The sequence below is a fragment of the Perissodus microlepis genome, chromosome 23, assembly GCF_051167445.1.
Source record: "Perissodus microlepis isolate ML-2025 ecotype Zambia chromosome 23, ASM5116744v1, whole genome shotgun sequence".
In the NCBI taxonomy this organism is placed as follows: Eukaryota; Metazoa; Chordata; class Actinopteri; order Cichliformes; family Cichlidae; genus Perissodus; species Perissodus microlepis.
Genome location: NC_140482.1, coordinates 25,919,738 through 25,936,155, shown reverse-complemented (window position 1 = coordinate 25,936,155; position 16,418 = coordinate 25,919,738). Strand labels below are relative to the sequence as shown.

Here is a 16,418-nt window from a genome sequence, read left to right as displayed (position 1 = left end):
TCCCAAGTCCAAACACATGTGTGTTAGGTTAAGCCATAGTTTTCATGTGATGTCAGAGCTACTGGGATACGCCCACCTGCAGGGCAAAAACAGTACTGCGGCCATGAATATATGCTACCTGCGTCACTAAAACTTTCGCTTGATAAGGCAGTGAAGGACAAGGCTGTCCCAGACCACAGTGTTTGGTCACAGATAGCCTTCTGCCATGAGCTCAGGAGATTGCTGCTACGAGCATGGGACCTTCATCTCAGCGTCCAACTAGATGTTGTGCTTAGGATCCACGGCACTCAGATTAACTTAGCTCACCACTACATTTGTGGCAGCAGGACCCAGGGTGCTACAAAAGGTTGGCGTCACCCTAGACATGAAAATTCTTCACCCTGCCATTTGCAGAATGTACAGCGGCTCAACCAGCACCACCTCAAACAACCAAGTATCATGTACATCAATCTATTCTGTTCAGAAAACCACACGCTGTAAAACAATTAGTAGCTGCAGTCAGTCTTCCCAAAAGAGAGTAACGCCCCTGGGAGTTCTATATGAGAATGTATTTTAAATGTATATCTTCATATTGAATTTCGATATTTTTGTTTCTGTTGTCACTGAGATGTGTAATTTTCTGAGGTGTTGTTTTATTTCTAATTTCTTCAGGCTGATGAAGTGAACATAAGGTAAACTGATGTAATTAAACTCAAGGTTTATTACTGAATTCTTTCTTTAAATAATTAACTGATACTTTTTTAGACAAGAATTTCCAGAAAGTGAAATAAACAGCGAAGGGGGGATTTAGGTTGCAGCTTGTGCCGGTTACCTGTTAGCACTTCCTGGTTAGCGTGTGCCCCCGCCCCCCTGCTTGGTAGCAGAAGTATGGCAGCCCACACATCCCAAACTTGTCTGTGTATGGCAGTTTTGCCTTTTGAAGATAGGGACGAGCAGTGTTGCGGTGCCTGGGAAAAAACAAACAAACACACATACAAAAGACAAAACGAAGCCCAGGGTATACTTGCTGGCTAGAGAAGCCCATCTGACGTTTGCATGAACTGCTTTTTGCCAGCACGTAGTAGGGAGACCGTGCTTGGTTTTTCTGAAAGCATTTAAGAGGCCCGCCCCTCCTCCATCTCATGCTACTCAGGCTAGAATGAGGAAAATGTATGCCACTGGTAGTGGAGACTGGGCGGGGGTACCCCATGGGAGGGGACCCTCCCATGGCCCCGCCTCTGAGCCTGGGCCGGTGGAGGTTGGTTCGGGAGGAGGACGTTGATACAGTGTCCGTCCTCTCCTTTGCCGCTAACCTGTCCCAGGGACAGCCCCCTGCTGGCTCCCCAGGCACAGTGTCTGGCCAGTTGGGTTTTATCAGCTCTAGGTTAGAGCATGCTGGGTACTGGAACGAGCCCTTCCTCAGGTTTCTGTCTATGGAGAGTGAACCTCAAGGTTGATGATGTCACGCAGCCAGCGCCTCCTATCACAGGTGCTGCTGCTGCTGCTGCCTGCTTTGGTCTGGGTTGCAGGCAGAGGTGGGTCGAGTATCCAAAAATTGTACTCAAGTAAGAGTAGCATTACTTTAAAATATTATTACTCAAGTAAAAGTGAAAAGTAGTCATCAAAAAAGTTACTCAAGTAAGAGTAAAAAAGTACTTGGCGAAAAGACTACTGAAGTAGTGAGTAACTGTTTGAAATGTCCGATTTATTTTATAAATAAATGCTATCAGACAAACAAAACTAAATAAATATACAAATTTTAGTATTTTCAAAAGGAATATATGTAAAAACATCAACAAAATAAGGCACAACAATTCTAATTTCCAGATTTCAGTTTTTCACAACATAAAGCTTTTTTCACCAATACCTACAGTAAATAATATAAATATATAAACAGTGCAAACAATTTCCAGTGACAAGATATGCTGTAAACTTTATATTCATTTTTGCTCCAAATGGCACAGCAGCCTCAGAGAAAACATTAGAACGCGGCATCTTCAACATATGTTCATACAAGGCAGCTCAGTTTACCATAAATTGTATGGGTGTGCATTTATTTCTGCATATTTAGCAAAAATGTGCCATTTCCTCACTCAGTGAAGTGATGGTTAAGCTTCAGTAGCAGTTTGCTCTCAAGGTTCTTTCTGTTAAGCTCTAACTGTTTAGCAGTGAACAGGAGTCCTGCATGACTAAGAAGTCCTTCACAAGCTTCAGATGCAGGAAGAGCTGTATTGACTTTGATCGACAGCTTCTTGATGTGAGGAAAGCCATGCAATATATCCACACCTCCAGTGAATGGACATGAAAGGTACCTCTCCAGCTCCCCTGCTTCTGGCTTTCCTGACCCCATGGATCCATTATCTTCGTCAGTTAGGCTGCTGTTTGTGCTGGCCTCATCCAGCTCTGTGTCTAGGTGATGTCTGATGAAGTTGAGACCTGTGGAAAGATGTATGGTTTTCAAAAGAATTAGGTCTGGTCATTATAGTGCTGTATACACTGCCAAGCTGTGGATGTTTGTTTGGAGCTAGCCTCCAAAAGCTGGCCATACACTGTGCGATTTTTGGCCCATTTTGAGCCGATTTTTCAGTCGTGCAACCGTTTTGGGGATCGGCCCGCGTTTTGCCTTAATCTTGTGTCGTGCATCGTGTAGTATACATGGGGTAACGAAAAGCAGTTAACACCTCACGACCAGCTCCCAATCATCAATCATATGGTCGCAAGATAATCAAACCTGTTTGAAATCCTGTCACCCCTCAACGCAGCCTCTCACACTGCGCACGCACAAACACAGAAATGAAAGAAAAGGTGGAGCAGCACGGCAGTGCAGCGTGTGATCTGGACACAAGAGATGAAGGCACTGAAGACACCGACACTGAAGACATAGCTGTTCTTTTGTACTGCTTTTAAGCGAAACATTCTTTGTATGTGAGGAAAATGCTGTTCATCCTCTTCAGCTCTAGCGTAGACAATTGGCTCTGCCATGTTTTCAAGTTTATTCTTTCCGTGTGTCCGCTACTTTGAAACGCTTGGGCCGCTCTGCCCGCTACAGTTTCAAACTGGTCATGTGACTGCATGGCCACATCTCATTGGTAAAAAAGTTACAGGAAACTCCACTGGCGGCATGTTATCTAATGTGTTAAACTAATTATTTTTTTAAAAAGTAACGAGTCGAATTTTGCAAATGTAGCGGAGTAAAAGTACCGTTTCTTCTTCACAAATGTACTCAAGTAAAAGTAAAAAGTATCGTGCAAAAAAGGTACTTTAAAAGTACATTTTTTTCAAAAACTTACTCAAGTAAATGTAACGGAGTAAATGTAACTCGTTACTACCCACCTCTGGTTGCAGGCTGTTGTGTGCCTGCCACCCAGTATTTATGGTCCCCTGCCCGCAGACGGTTGCCACCATGCATGGCCGGTTGCAGGTTGCCTGTGGGCCCCTTCCCCAGTAGATCTGCCCCTGGCCCCTCTGGTTGCCCTTTCAGGCCCTTCCTGGGCGGGGCTGCATGCCCTAGTGGGGGCGTTGTTACCCTGCTGGCTAAACCAGGGGGATGGCAATGCAGGCCTGTCTTTCCTGTTCAACGACCATTTGACGCTCCATCAGTGGCACTTGGCACGATAGCTGCTAGTGATAGGTCGTTCGCGAACGAAATGGCTCTTAGAGCCGGCTCTTTGACGTGAACGACGCGAGCCGGCTCCTTATCGCGAGCCGTCACGTGGGTTGTTTTTTTTTCTTTCTCTCACCCTCTCTCTCGCACTTTTTTTCCACTTCACTCTGCACGCCAGCCTTGTGCTTTACGCTGGGCAGAAGGGGGAGGGGCGGTAGTTACACTCAGTAGCACAGGAACAGAGCAGGAAGGAGAGAGAGAAAGAGAGCCAGGGACAACAACGTCACATTAGAAAGGTATAGTAATCATCCACAACTATTTTCGGTTGCAGATGATAAAGGATTCAGAAAGTTTATTCATGCAGGCCCATATGACAGAGAATATGCATGTTCTTTTTGTTTTCATATTATAATTTATATTTAATTGTGTTGTGGTTTGCAGTGTTTTGTGTTGTTTTCACTTTAAATTTGTAAGAGGAAAAAGCTGAAAATTTAAATAGTTAAAAGTTGAAATGTGAATAGTTGATTTTTGTATTATATGATTTATTTATTATATTTTATGTGGAGTGAATAAATAAAAGTATATTTACGGTGGCCCCTAGAGACAAAGCACATACAAACTTCAAATCACATACGAACTCTGAAGCATGTACAAACTCCAAAACACGTAAAAACTCCAAAACACGTAAAAACACGTACAAACTCCGAAGCACGTAAAAACTCAGAAGCACATAAAAACTCAAAACACGTACAAAAGACAACAGAAGTGCTCCAGGATGCTGGGCGTAGTGTTGAGCTTTTGTTATCTTGTGGCTACACAAGCCAGCAAGTACCAATGGCCGGATTTGGTGTGTGGTAGTAACAGGTAAATGAACTTTTTTTTTTTAATTATTTGAATATATATGAGTGCCTGTGTATAAATACACAAACAATACACACATGCTTTCAATTGTGTAATTTAAGTGATCTAGTAGCTCTGCTTTGGAAGTTCAGTTCATGCTAGAAATGTGTTTTGGAGTTTGTACGTGTTTTGTCTCTAGGGGCCATAATTTTATATTATTGTTAATAATAAATTAATTAAAGCAACAAAACAACCTGAAGAGCCGGTTCGGAGCCGAAAGAGCCGGATCTCTAAAAAGAGCCGGAAATCCCATCACTAATAGCTGCAGGCGGGCTGGGGACACAGATGGTGTGGGGCGGCTGTTGGCTGATTCCTCGCACCTGCCCTCGAGGCTTGATTCGTTTGGCCAGAGTCACATGATCAGTGACGTCCGAAGCTTCATTTAAAACGTAATTGATTCAGTACCTGATTCAATGGTTTATAAGGAAGTGAATCATTCGCGGGATTTGTGGAGTGTTTTGATGGTGAGAGATAGCAAACCACTGATCATTCTATTGAGAGTTATGGAGCCAACGAGGAAGAGGGGTTTTGTCATTTGGGAGTATTTTGAGTTGATTTTGGTCAATCAGGTGGGATTGCCAACTTTGTGTTCTTGTTGTTTGTTTTTGTTTTGTGTGTTTATTTTATTTGAAAATGTGAAAAACTTAAAAATCTGCTTTTCATAATATAAATATTATTATATAACTTTAGAAACACTTCCATTTGACTTAAATTTAATATAATTATAAAATATGTATTTTTAAAATAATCTTAAAATGTTATTCTACAAAATGTGCAGCAATTTAATTTGTTTATTATTTTTAGCTGATAGTCTGTCAGACAGACCGTACCTGCATCTCTACCAGTTTCTGTGCACTCCAGCCTCTTCTCGTCCATGTTAGAAAATTTTCTCTAAGGCAGGAGAAATTATCTCTAAGAAAGGAAACAGACATTGCACAGTGAAACAAATTCTCTTCTTAAATAAAAATGAAAAAGTGTTACTTTAAATCCATCATGTTTTTACTTTGCAAGTTCATAAGCATTTTCCCTTTCCTGTTCACAATCAATTCTACCACCAGGACAAAGATATGTATAAGAAAAATGGCCTAATATAATATTATTTATAAACATACCTGTCCAGCTGTCCAGTGATTAATTGTATAAGTATATGGAGGCAGGTCCTCACAGAAGAAGCATACTCCATAATGTGTTGTACATTATTATATGTATATTATATGTATTTTTCACTTATTGTATTTACCAACATCAAGAAGTCACAAGTAAAGAAAGACCACACCATGGCGCATGTTTAAACAAGGACAGTTTACTGATCAAAATTATTTATTAAACAAATAAACAACAATTTTTTTCACCCCCCAAAAATACATGTTCAAAGCAACACAAGGGTGGCCTAATATCAAACCGAATTCCACTGTGTAGAGTGGACAGTCATAATGAAGCAGCTCGTTTTATTTTGTAGATTCATGCTGCACATCATATTTGTGGCCGCCAGATGTCACCAGAGAGAATTGTGTTGAAAAGCTTCGAGTAATGAACCCCTTTCAGTGCTTCAGAAAGCTTCATTTAGCCATCACTACAAGTTGTCTGTGCATGCATCTCGAGTAGCTCACATTATCGCTCAGGCGTCCTATACGTGAAAAACAGACAGTTTTGACAAAAGGCGCAGAACAGGAAGTGAAGCTCTGTTATACTCTCTGTGCTCTGGAAATTATTCCACCATCCTTTTAATAAAACTACTTGGTGTTAATTGTCTATTAGCTGAGAGATGATGGAATAATCATAGTTTCAGCTGGAATAAATATACAGTAAGCTTTTAGACACCAGTTAAAAATAACGCTTTTTTTGTTGGACGGAAATGACGAACATGAAAGCTTTGTTTTGTTTTTTAATGTCTAGAGTAGCTTTAGTGAAATGTAAGTGTTGTTTTCCGGAGGCAACCTATTGTTTGGGCTACTCAAGTAGATTACATTTAATAAAAGGAACATAGGATTGTCTTTATTTGGTGCTACGTACTCAGTTTCTCCTGCACTGGTCCCTGACGGACGCAAATGGGAGTGGCTGAGTGCCTGTGAAAACAAGTACGTGACACGGAAGTGTTATTTTCCGTCAAGACGGCACAGAGTGCGATTGTTCGGCTGTGGTAAGTATTTGTCTGTGTTTTCTTAAACACTGGTGAACAAGGGCTTTATGTGGTTTTAAGCTTATTTCAGTTTGACGGTGGCCATCTGTGTCAAAAATATTAAGTAAAAGTTATAAAAAAAACAAGACAGATGATTAAAACTCCGAATTTGGTGTCAAAATGATTCCCAGCTTCCGCCTTATTTCGCCTTTTTGGTGGCTCCATAACGTGCTTACAGCCGCGACGATCCTCAGAATCACCTCAGATCCAGTTAACATACACACAAAAAAGAGTCCTACAAACGACACAGTGACGGCATTTCAGAAAAACTGGGCCTCGTTTATCTTTGGTCACGTGGTATTCTGAAGCACGGCACGGACTTTATTTGGACACGCCCCTTTCGCCTCGTTGCACATCATGCGTGTGACGTACGGTATGTGAACAAGGGACGGACTAAAAAAAAAAAAGCAACAAAGATTTAAGAAAGTTTTATTATTAAAAGATATAAAATATAAAGGTCACCCATGCTTCTCAAATGTTCTCAGAAAACATACAAAAATAAATAAAATAGAGTAACAATAAATAAAATTTGTTCAGGGGAATCTGACCTCGAACATGAAGTTTTACACGTGAGAGACAAACTCCAGATTTGAGTGTTACATTTAAATAATGGGAATGGACTATGTAACGATTACACTTAAATACAGTTTTATGACAAAGGTTATATATTTATTACAAAATCTGAAAAAACTTGCATCCTAAAAAAAAGAATCTTGATTATTATTAATGTTGGATTTTTTTAAAATGGTTTGTTCTTTTTGCCGTTTCCACTGTTAAACTCAGTTTATTGTTTGATTTTCTCTTGCAAAAGTTTTTTTTAATTTGAAGACTTTAGTGTGACTGCACCGCACTGCCACAAAGGGTAAAACACAGAAAAGTAAAACATGAAAAATGATTTTATATTATTGTTGTATTAATGTGTCAGCGCATCAATAAAGGTTTGAAATAATCATCAAAAACTGCTTCTAATGATTCTAATTTCATTTTGTAGGTGACAGAACTAAAATGCCAAAAGACATAATGCTCAACAGCAGGTAAGAACCAGTTTCCTCACTCTGTGTTCCCACTAAGTTTTGTTCTAGTGAGTCATGTTTTACATCTCGGTTTGGAACTTGTGGCAAACTGAGAAGTTTTTATCTGTCTCTGCTGGTCAAAGTGTAACCATTTTTACACATTATATAACATGGCAGACGTGTTTGCGACGTGCTTCCAAGGTACAAAGACAGTGAGCACAGGGACTCCCCAAGGCTGTGCGCTCAGTCCACTACTGTACACCGTCTTCATCTATGACCGTGTCCCCTCCAAGAGCAACACCTCCATCGTTAAGTTTGCTGACAACACAACTATTGTCGGGCCGATTACCTGTGAAGAGGATACTCCTTACATGCAAGAGGAGGCTCAGCTGGTGTCCTGGTGCCTGGAAAATAATCTCTCCTTAAATGCTGAGAAGACTAAGGAGATGATTGTTGACCCGAGGATGAGGAGAGACCAGCACGCCCCACTACACATCAATGGGACTCAGGTGGAGAGGGTGAAGACCTTCAAATTCCTCACGGCTTCCTAAGGAAGCTGAGGTAATTTGGATTAACCGCCAAACTTCTCAGCAAATTTCACAGATCCACAGTGCAGAGTATCCTGACAAACTCCATCACAGTGTGGTATAGGAACTGCACCACTCAGGATAGGAAGGCTCTCCAGTGTGCCATCAAAACGGCACAACTCATCTGTGGAGTACCCATCCCACAACTACAGGACATTTACAACACTTGGGTCAGGAAAAGGGCACACAATATCACCAAGGATCGCACCCATCCAAGCACATACTGTTCACACTCCTACCATCTGGCAGACGCTACAGGAGTGTGAAGCAAGGACAACCAGACTAAAAATGGCTCCTACCACAGGCCATCAGGCTACTGAATCACTGTCTTATTGTTGAACTGTAATTTTAATTTGCTATTTTGTATATTTATATGCACCATAACACAACTTCAGACAATATAAACATTTTAATATTGCATACTCTCTATATATTACCACTGTGACAGTGTTGCAACTATATGCACTTTGTAGCATTTGTAGCTCATGTGTGGGTTTAGTCAGAATTTAAAGCACTTGTTTTACTTTATTTATTATTTTTCTATGCTCAGGGTTAAGTTTACTTTTTATTTTAGTTAGTTGTTTTTAAATTGTGTGAAAAGAACCTCCAAAGTAAGAATTGCATTGCCCTGCGCAACCATTTGTGTTTTCCGGTGTACATGACAGTTCTTGAAATGTAAAATTTTTGAGGCTCTTATTTTCATAAATTACAGATTGGAAATGTTGGGGTTTCAAATCTGAGTAACATGAGGGATCAGAGTCATGAAAACCTTTCCTTAAACACTTGTTAGCACCAAAATCTTCTTTTAACATGTTAAATAAAGAAAAGATGATAAGACAAAGTTTTAGACAGAGGTGACGTTTTTTTATGTAAAGAAAGTTAACTAAATCAAAGAAGATGCTGAGCAGTTTTCAGGGGCTGCCAGGGACTTGTTGGATTTGGACAATAAAACCTCTTGTATAGCACGAAGACCTGGAAGGAGTTGAAGACGGCCCACATGTGTCCACAGGATGAAAAATCCAAGGAGCAAGCAGAGATGAAGTGGGCTGAAGAGGTTTAAAGCCATGGCTGGTTGGGTCTCCTGAAGAGTGAAGACCTGCACAGCTAAGAAAACGTTTGTGGATTCTGTCATATTTAATTTGATTGCTGGAGTTTTGCTGTTGAAATAAGACAACTTGGAGTTTTCACTTCTGTTTATTTACTCCCAAGAGTTTTCAGCTCCTTATCAGTGTTTCTGCTTCTTTGCTTAACTAAGAGCGGTTCAAGACCTTTAAACCGTTCCCACTCTGGGGGAACAGTTTCTGTTTCCAGCTGTGGGCAGAAATCCAGCTGTGGATTTCTGGCTTGCAGATTCTTATGCTGTAAGCATTACAGATCCTCAGTAGCTGAGCTACTTGAGCCGCAGCACAAGGAAAGGAGAGTTTGTGCTGCTCAAACATCAAATTACAAAAGGTCCAAACATCATAGAAAGGCGACATTTCTGAGTGCATCAAAAAGGATGTAGCACACTTTCCAGGGGCTGCCAGGTATTGGCTGGACGTGGATACACAAATTCTCATTGAAGGCCGCCTTTCACTCAGAGGGAGAAGAGAGGAGAAGAAGCGCAATGAAACAAGTAATTCTCAACCTCATATCTGTATAACACAATAGTATTTACACACAGTAACAAACATGGTGTGGCCGCGGATAAGCACCCGACTCACTCTGAGATTTATAAATGACTGCAGACTGAAGCCTTAAACCAAACTGCCACACAGGATGTACGGACCCAGGATGGTTGATGGTTCAGTGCAGAGACAGCAGCTTATAAACCCAAGCTCAAAGCTGTTGAACACAAACACCAAATTACTGTGGTGCCATGACTTCAGGAGGTCAGACATGAAATGTCATTACTTTGGCATTAGGCTCTGTACAGTGAGGGTCACAGACTGACTGAGGACTTTGGTAAAGGGAAGGCTGTTGTCATAAACTCTGTTAACATCATTATCTTTTCTGTCTTAGTTTGGGACAGTCTAATGTGTTTCATTTCCCTCCGCCCAAAAGAAGGAAAGGTACGCTCCAATCATCTTTGGCTCATTAAAAACAAGTCATTCTGTGTTTTCCATCTTTCAAACACCTTTCAAATGTCTGCCTTGTGTTGCAGATGAGGACTCCCCAGCAGATGGTTCACAGTTTGAATCTGCAAATAAAGGCAAGCGTTTCCCCTTAAAGAAGCCAGCTGGTGCAATTTTAAAGAAAGCAGGGCTTAAGGACACCGTTTACAAAGATGCTGATGTGAACGGCTGGGGAAAATTCTACCTTCCAAACACTGTAACAATGCAAGTTGTTGGTGTGGTGGAGGGCATCTCATGTCCCTGTGACCAGCTCATCCTGATGACCTGTGAGGACCAACAGGTGTACGCCTATGATGAGGAGGAGCTTCATCTGGTGGCTTCAAGCTTCAAGCAGCTATTTGATGAGGGAATGGAGTATCCAACATCCAAGACCTACTACAAGGGGGAGGCCTTCAAAGAAATGGTGAGAAATTATATTTGTTTGCTGGGAATAAACAAGCTTTCACGGTTCATTATCTTCATTAGTCTGTAAACTTTCTTTTTTTTGGTTTTTTTTTGTATTTAGACCAAGAAGGACTGGGAACAGGTGTGGAAGAGTCAAGTCGGGAGGAGGTTGGATGAAGAGCATCAAAAATTTGTGGCAACAAAAAAGCCCAGATTACTGGACTTCATGAAACACAATCAGGTACTTAAAGGCTGTTGATTGTGTTTCATTAAGCCTGTCATGCATAGAGGTTACTACACAGAACAGCTACTCTGCTTCAGGTTGTGATGGCCTTCAGGATAGTGGATTGTATACAATCTGAGTGATGATAGGGACTGCCAGAAACCTGTATGCATTCCAAAATGGAAAAGAAAAATGAAGCCAGAAAACAGGAGAATTGAACATTTTCCTGGGATGTCGTCATGTCAGACATCCATGATCAAGAATGTGCTGGTCATCACAGGCAGGTCTTCATCGTTGAAAGTCCGAAACTCAGGAGTTGGTTCATTTCTCTGAAGAGTATTAAGTTACAATGTGAGAAAACATCAGATTAGCAGCATTGAAAATTTATTTTTATTTTGCAGTTTCCACGCAATATATAATTTTCTGTTGGACTCAAATTCATGGAGTCCAGTTGAGTGGACATGTTTGCAATTCAATGAAAAATAAGTTCATAAACAATATTGCAGTTGCATTGTTTTTTGAATAAAAACTTTCAGGAAAACAAAATCTTGACTGAGGTTCTTATATTTCATTCATGAAAAGGTGCTCTGCTGTTCAACGTTGGCTGGTAAGACAAAAATGTGATTTATTATGGGATGCACCCAGTCAAACTGTTGCTTTTTCTTTTTTTTTTTAAGTAGACCCTCTTTCAGTTCTATTATTTTACCTGTCAGGATTTAATGATGAATAATCTGGTCCTTAGTTGGTTTTTAAAATTTGTAAATCCAACATGAATTACTACACATTACGTTTTCCATCTGTCATTAATTATTCAACAAAAAAAAAGCCAAAGCAGTGTGCAAAAAACTAAGCACACCTAAGAGTGTAAGTCAAATGCACCCGATTCATTGATCATCAGCAAGTGTGATTCACTCTATAAAAGCAGGTATGCATTCTAATTAACAGAATCCCTGAAAATTCACCCAAAGGTCAGACTGTGCAAAGCTCAGAGAAACTACAAAACACTCGAGCTTCATCTCAGACTCTGCAGGTCTCAGCATGTTAAATGTTAAAGTTCATGAAAGTGGCACTGGACAAAAGACTGAACAAGAATGGAAATGTTACAAAGGCTTGTTACGGCGCCTTGGAAGTAGTGAGCCAACCTTCTTTCAAGCAGATTTGAATGTGGCAAACCACAAAGACAACTGGCTGTTTGAACCTGTGGTTATCTCCAGGGAAAATCTATTGGACCAGCTGAGGGATGCCAGACCAATCAGCAATTGGGCACACCTGCATCTTTAAAAGGCTGAAGAACATTCATTCAGGGGCTGCTGTTTTGGACTGAGTGTGCAGATTGCCCTGTATGCTTCTGTCTGTGAGCTGTTAGCGAAACCTTGTCTTAACTGTGATATTCTCGAGTAATATTAGTTGTGCTTTAGCCCATGAGGCTAATTTTGATTTGTTTGAAGTTTTTTTTTGTATTGGTCTTTTGTTTATGGTAAATGCCACTATTATTTTTCAGTTCTCTGAGTTTGCAAGATGGGGGCTAGAACAGCTGGGATAATTCATTTTTAAACCATCAGCATCATCCATACCCTCCACCTCTAGTCGACTCGAGGTTGTAATAGGAGCACACACACACACACGCACCATCTGAATCTAGTGCAGGTAGACAGTGTTACAACTTTAGCATGTTTATATGGCAGGCACGCGACTTGCGTCTATGATCAGGGGTACAGATTACCTAATAATTTTCTCCTATTTTATCACGGACCTCAAAAGGCCCATCACTTAGCAGACAAGGCTGAGCCCAAAACATGTAAGAGAGAAAGTGGAGCACTTGGTAAAGTGTAAAGCTAAAATATGTCTAAAACATTGCATAAATCTTTTGGTATTTGGGCAATTCAGCTATATGTTTGGTGTTTGTTGGCTGCTATATGTTTCCACTAGTAGAGGGCAGTCACGGCAAAAAGAAAAGGAAAATGTTCTGTAAAAAACAAGAAAAGAGAATGCTTGGGTTCTGTATGTAAAAGCCAGGTTTCTGAGGTACCCAAATAAACTCGGTTTGCTGTTTACATCAAGTTGTCCTGGAGTGGTGTAACACAAGCACTTGGTCACCTACTTGAAAATCTCTCTTAACAGAAGTTTTATCATAATTGTGTTTCATATTCCGCTGTGAAACAGCGAGTTGCTTTTTACCCAGAGCGTAGGCCTGAGTAAAACTTTAACGAAAGCTTTGCACATACTTAGTCACAAATGTTTTGGTGCTCTCTTTAGGAATCAAATTTCTCTTTCAGAGTGAGTGGCCCCCTGAAGCGTGTGGCCAAATACTACTTCAACTGGACTTCAAGTGAGTGACTCTTGAACAGCTTCACGAGCATCAAACCGCACAAATGGGATCCTCTCATCCCAACTCCTTTAATCCTCTAGGCAGTACTTTCGTAGCATTGCCTTTAGGGTCTGATGCCATCGTTCTACTGCACCCTGGATTCTGGATGGTAAGCAGAGGACACAACATGCTTAATATTAAGGAATTTAGTTACCGGTTTCTTTTACATAGAACATGATGACAACAACAAGACAATCATCCTGCAGTGACCCAGTTAAAGTCCAGGTGTCAATCGAGTTGATGATGCTGTAAAGGAACCTGGGCGATAATTCCTCCCCAACAATGTGAGAGACAGACAAAGTCATACAGAAAACATTACTTCAAGTTATTTCTGTTAGCTGATCTACAAGCTGTTGAGTCATGGGGTGTGGTTAGTTTTCTGCACACTGCTTTTGCATTTGGCTTTGTTTTTGTTGATTAAATAATAACACAGTGTAATACAGTGTGTTATGTTCATTTGAGGTTGTAATGAAGTATTTTTAACAGGACTAGATCATTTTATTATGTCCTGAAAGAATCTCTTTGAATAAAAGAGAGTGCTTTCACGACAAAGAAGCCAGTTAGAGTGTTTTGACTAAAGAGGAGGGCCTTTAGTTGGTAGTAATTTTCTTTTCCTGTGCATTTACAAAATGGTGAGTAGCTGCTTTTGAGCAGTTTCCCTTTTCATTTTGTTATTAAATGTATATCTTCATATTGAATTTCTACATTGCGGTTTCTGTTGTCACTGAGATGTGTAATTTTCTAAAGTGTTGTTTTATTTGTAATTTCTCCAGGCACATGAAGCGAATAAAAGAAATATACATATTTACAGATAGACACATAAACACAGAACTATACACTGACAAATACATGAAAAACAGAAACTTTTCCATCATTTAATTCTTTATTGCTAAATTACTTCATGTAGAAGAAATAGCCATAAGGGGAGTTTTAACCAGTAGGCAAAGCTGTAAAACTTATGAAAATACAGTTAGAACTCCAACATTTATGGAGTGATAACATCCAAGCAGCTTCCTGTCCCCTGAATGTGTGTGTGTGTGTCTGTCTGTCTGTTTGTGTACACACAGACACACACACACACACACACACACACACACACACACACACACACACACACACGTATACATATATATAAATAAAAAGTTTTCAGGAAAAATGGGGGGCGGCTTACTGGGCTTAAGCCCGGGTCATTTTTTCAGATGCCCGGGGTCTTTTGGAGTGTAATTTGTTTCATAGTTAGATGCTTGACTGAGAACTATATAAAACAAAAAAAACACACACTATATTCTAAGCACATAGCGCACAGTCGTAAATTCCCCCTAATTTTGGTATGATCCGAGCTCAGGCACTAGGCGACTGAGCACAGCACTGTGAGCATGTGGTCGAGGGGGGAGAAGCTGCTGCCTGCGAATTTGCTGTAGGAGAAGTGCAGACAGGCAGACAGAGGACAGCTTAAGTTTGACCAGGTACCAAAGCAAATCATTTGTACTGTACAAATAATGTAAATATGACGGTGTATCACAAAAGATATCAAACTGATCACTTGACCCATGTTACGTTACTTGCTCTTCGAGTGAATCAATAAATGGCAAAATGAAAAGCTGAACAACAATGCTGTATTTTTTTAGAGAGTCTTGGCTTACATGTGTGTTTACTTCATATTTTCAGTTGTTACCCTCCACGGCTAAATAAAGCACTCTAAATCAGTTATGTACTGATGAACATAACAATGGACATAAGGGGCTTCTTTCAAAGAAAAAACTCAGGTAAATGTTATTTTATATATTATGGTTTGTGTGTTGTTCAAAATATTTCTATGGAAAACAACAGGAATTTCAATACACAGCAGTATATTCACAGTTGAAACCAGATATTTACATACACTTTAGGGAAAAACAAGAACTTTTTTTTTTACTGTTCAACATCAATTTAGAGTAAAATTTTTTCTTTTGGATAAATAAATATTGAAATCTTTTTGAATTAGTTAAATGTCAGAATAAAGAGAGAGAGGTCTATTTTTTGCACTTTCATCAAATTTAGTGTGTATATATATATATATATATACATATACTCCTAAGTTTATTGTGTCTTTAATTAATAAGAAAACTCCAGACGATTCCATTCTGAGCCTAAGAAGCTTCTGATATGTTAGTAGAGTCCATGTGAGTAAATTGGTGGCACACCTGTGGATGCATATAAGGCACCCCCAAAACACAGAGCCCGTTTCTTTGACATGGGAAAATCAAGCAATATCAACCAAAACACCAGGAAAAGAATTGTGGAGCTCCATAAGTGTGGCTCAATTTTGAATACAATTTGGGTTCCATTTGCAATTAAGAAATACATACAATTTCTCTCTTTACTCTTAAATGTAACAAATGTTTTTTATATTTATCAATCAAAAAATAAATAAATAAACATTTAGTCTGATTTGATGTTTTACAATTACAAAAGTGTTTGTGTTTTTATCTGAAGAGTATGTAAATATCTGGTTTCCACTGTGTATTTGATGATGTTGGTGTTTGGCTTGATTGTCAGCACAAAGAGGGAGAGAGAGGAACAGAGAGGGAGATGGAGAGGAGAATGAGGACAGAACAGAGATGGAACAAGAGCCAGGTGAGACAGACCTGTTAGTCAAATGGTTGTTTGCCAAAACTCATTAGAACATGTAACACTACCTAGTGTAACTTTTTAGGTTTGTTATTTTTCAAATTCTGTATTTATTAAGTTATGCAGGCTTGTTTGCACGACAATGATTTCTGCCATTTAATGATTTCTAAATGATCACATTTCATTTATTTATTTCACACTTGGTTCAACAGTTTCAACAGTTTTGTTTTTTCATACACACAAACCATGCTTTCTCTCAGTATAACACTGCAACCATGCGTGAAAAGGAGCAGTAAGAAGAAAATATTCTTATTAAACCCTGCCCCCTATCTGCGATCCAACTAATATTACAAGTGGGCACCATAAACCAAGGAACAAACTAACATTTATCTCCAGGTCCTAACGCATACCAAACAACAAATTTACAATCAGCAATATACCTTCACATAATAACAAG

General features: G+C 39.8%; 1 protein-coding gene across 1 annotated transcript; it reads left to right on the top strand.

Annotated features, from left to right (window-relative positions):
• The first annotated feature begins 6,464 nt into the window (after positions 1-6,464).
• Positions 6,465-11,529, top strand: LOC146361614 (uncharacterized). The gene is made up of 5 exons (XM_084922153.1): positions 6,465-6,623; positions 7,654-7,696; positions 10,264-10,313; positions 10,406-10,779; positions 10,882-11,529. Exons 2-5 carry the CDS (start codon positions 7,668-7,670, stop codon positions 11,017-11,019), a joined length of 591 nt encoding a protein of 196 aa, XP_084778279.1. The 5' UTR covers positions 6,465-6,623; positions 7,654-7,667; the 3' UTR covers positions 11,020-11,529.
• The last annotated feature ends 4,889 nt before the right edge of the window (positions 11,530-16,418 follow it).

Coding starts and splice junctions, on each gene's coding strand:
- LOC146361614 (XM_084922153.1), top strand. CDS start 7,668: ATGCCAAAAGACATAATGCTCAACAGCAG. Junction 10,314..10,405: donor TCCGCCCAAAAGAAGGAAAG/GTACGCTCCAAT, acceptor CTTGTGTTGCAG/ATGAGGACTCCCCAGCAGAT. Junction 10,780..10,881: donor GGGAGGCCTTCAAAGAAATG/GTGAGAAATTAT, acceptor TTTTGTATTTAG/ACCAAGAAGGACTGGGAACA.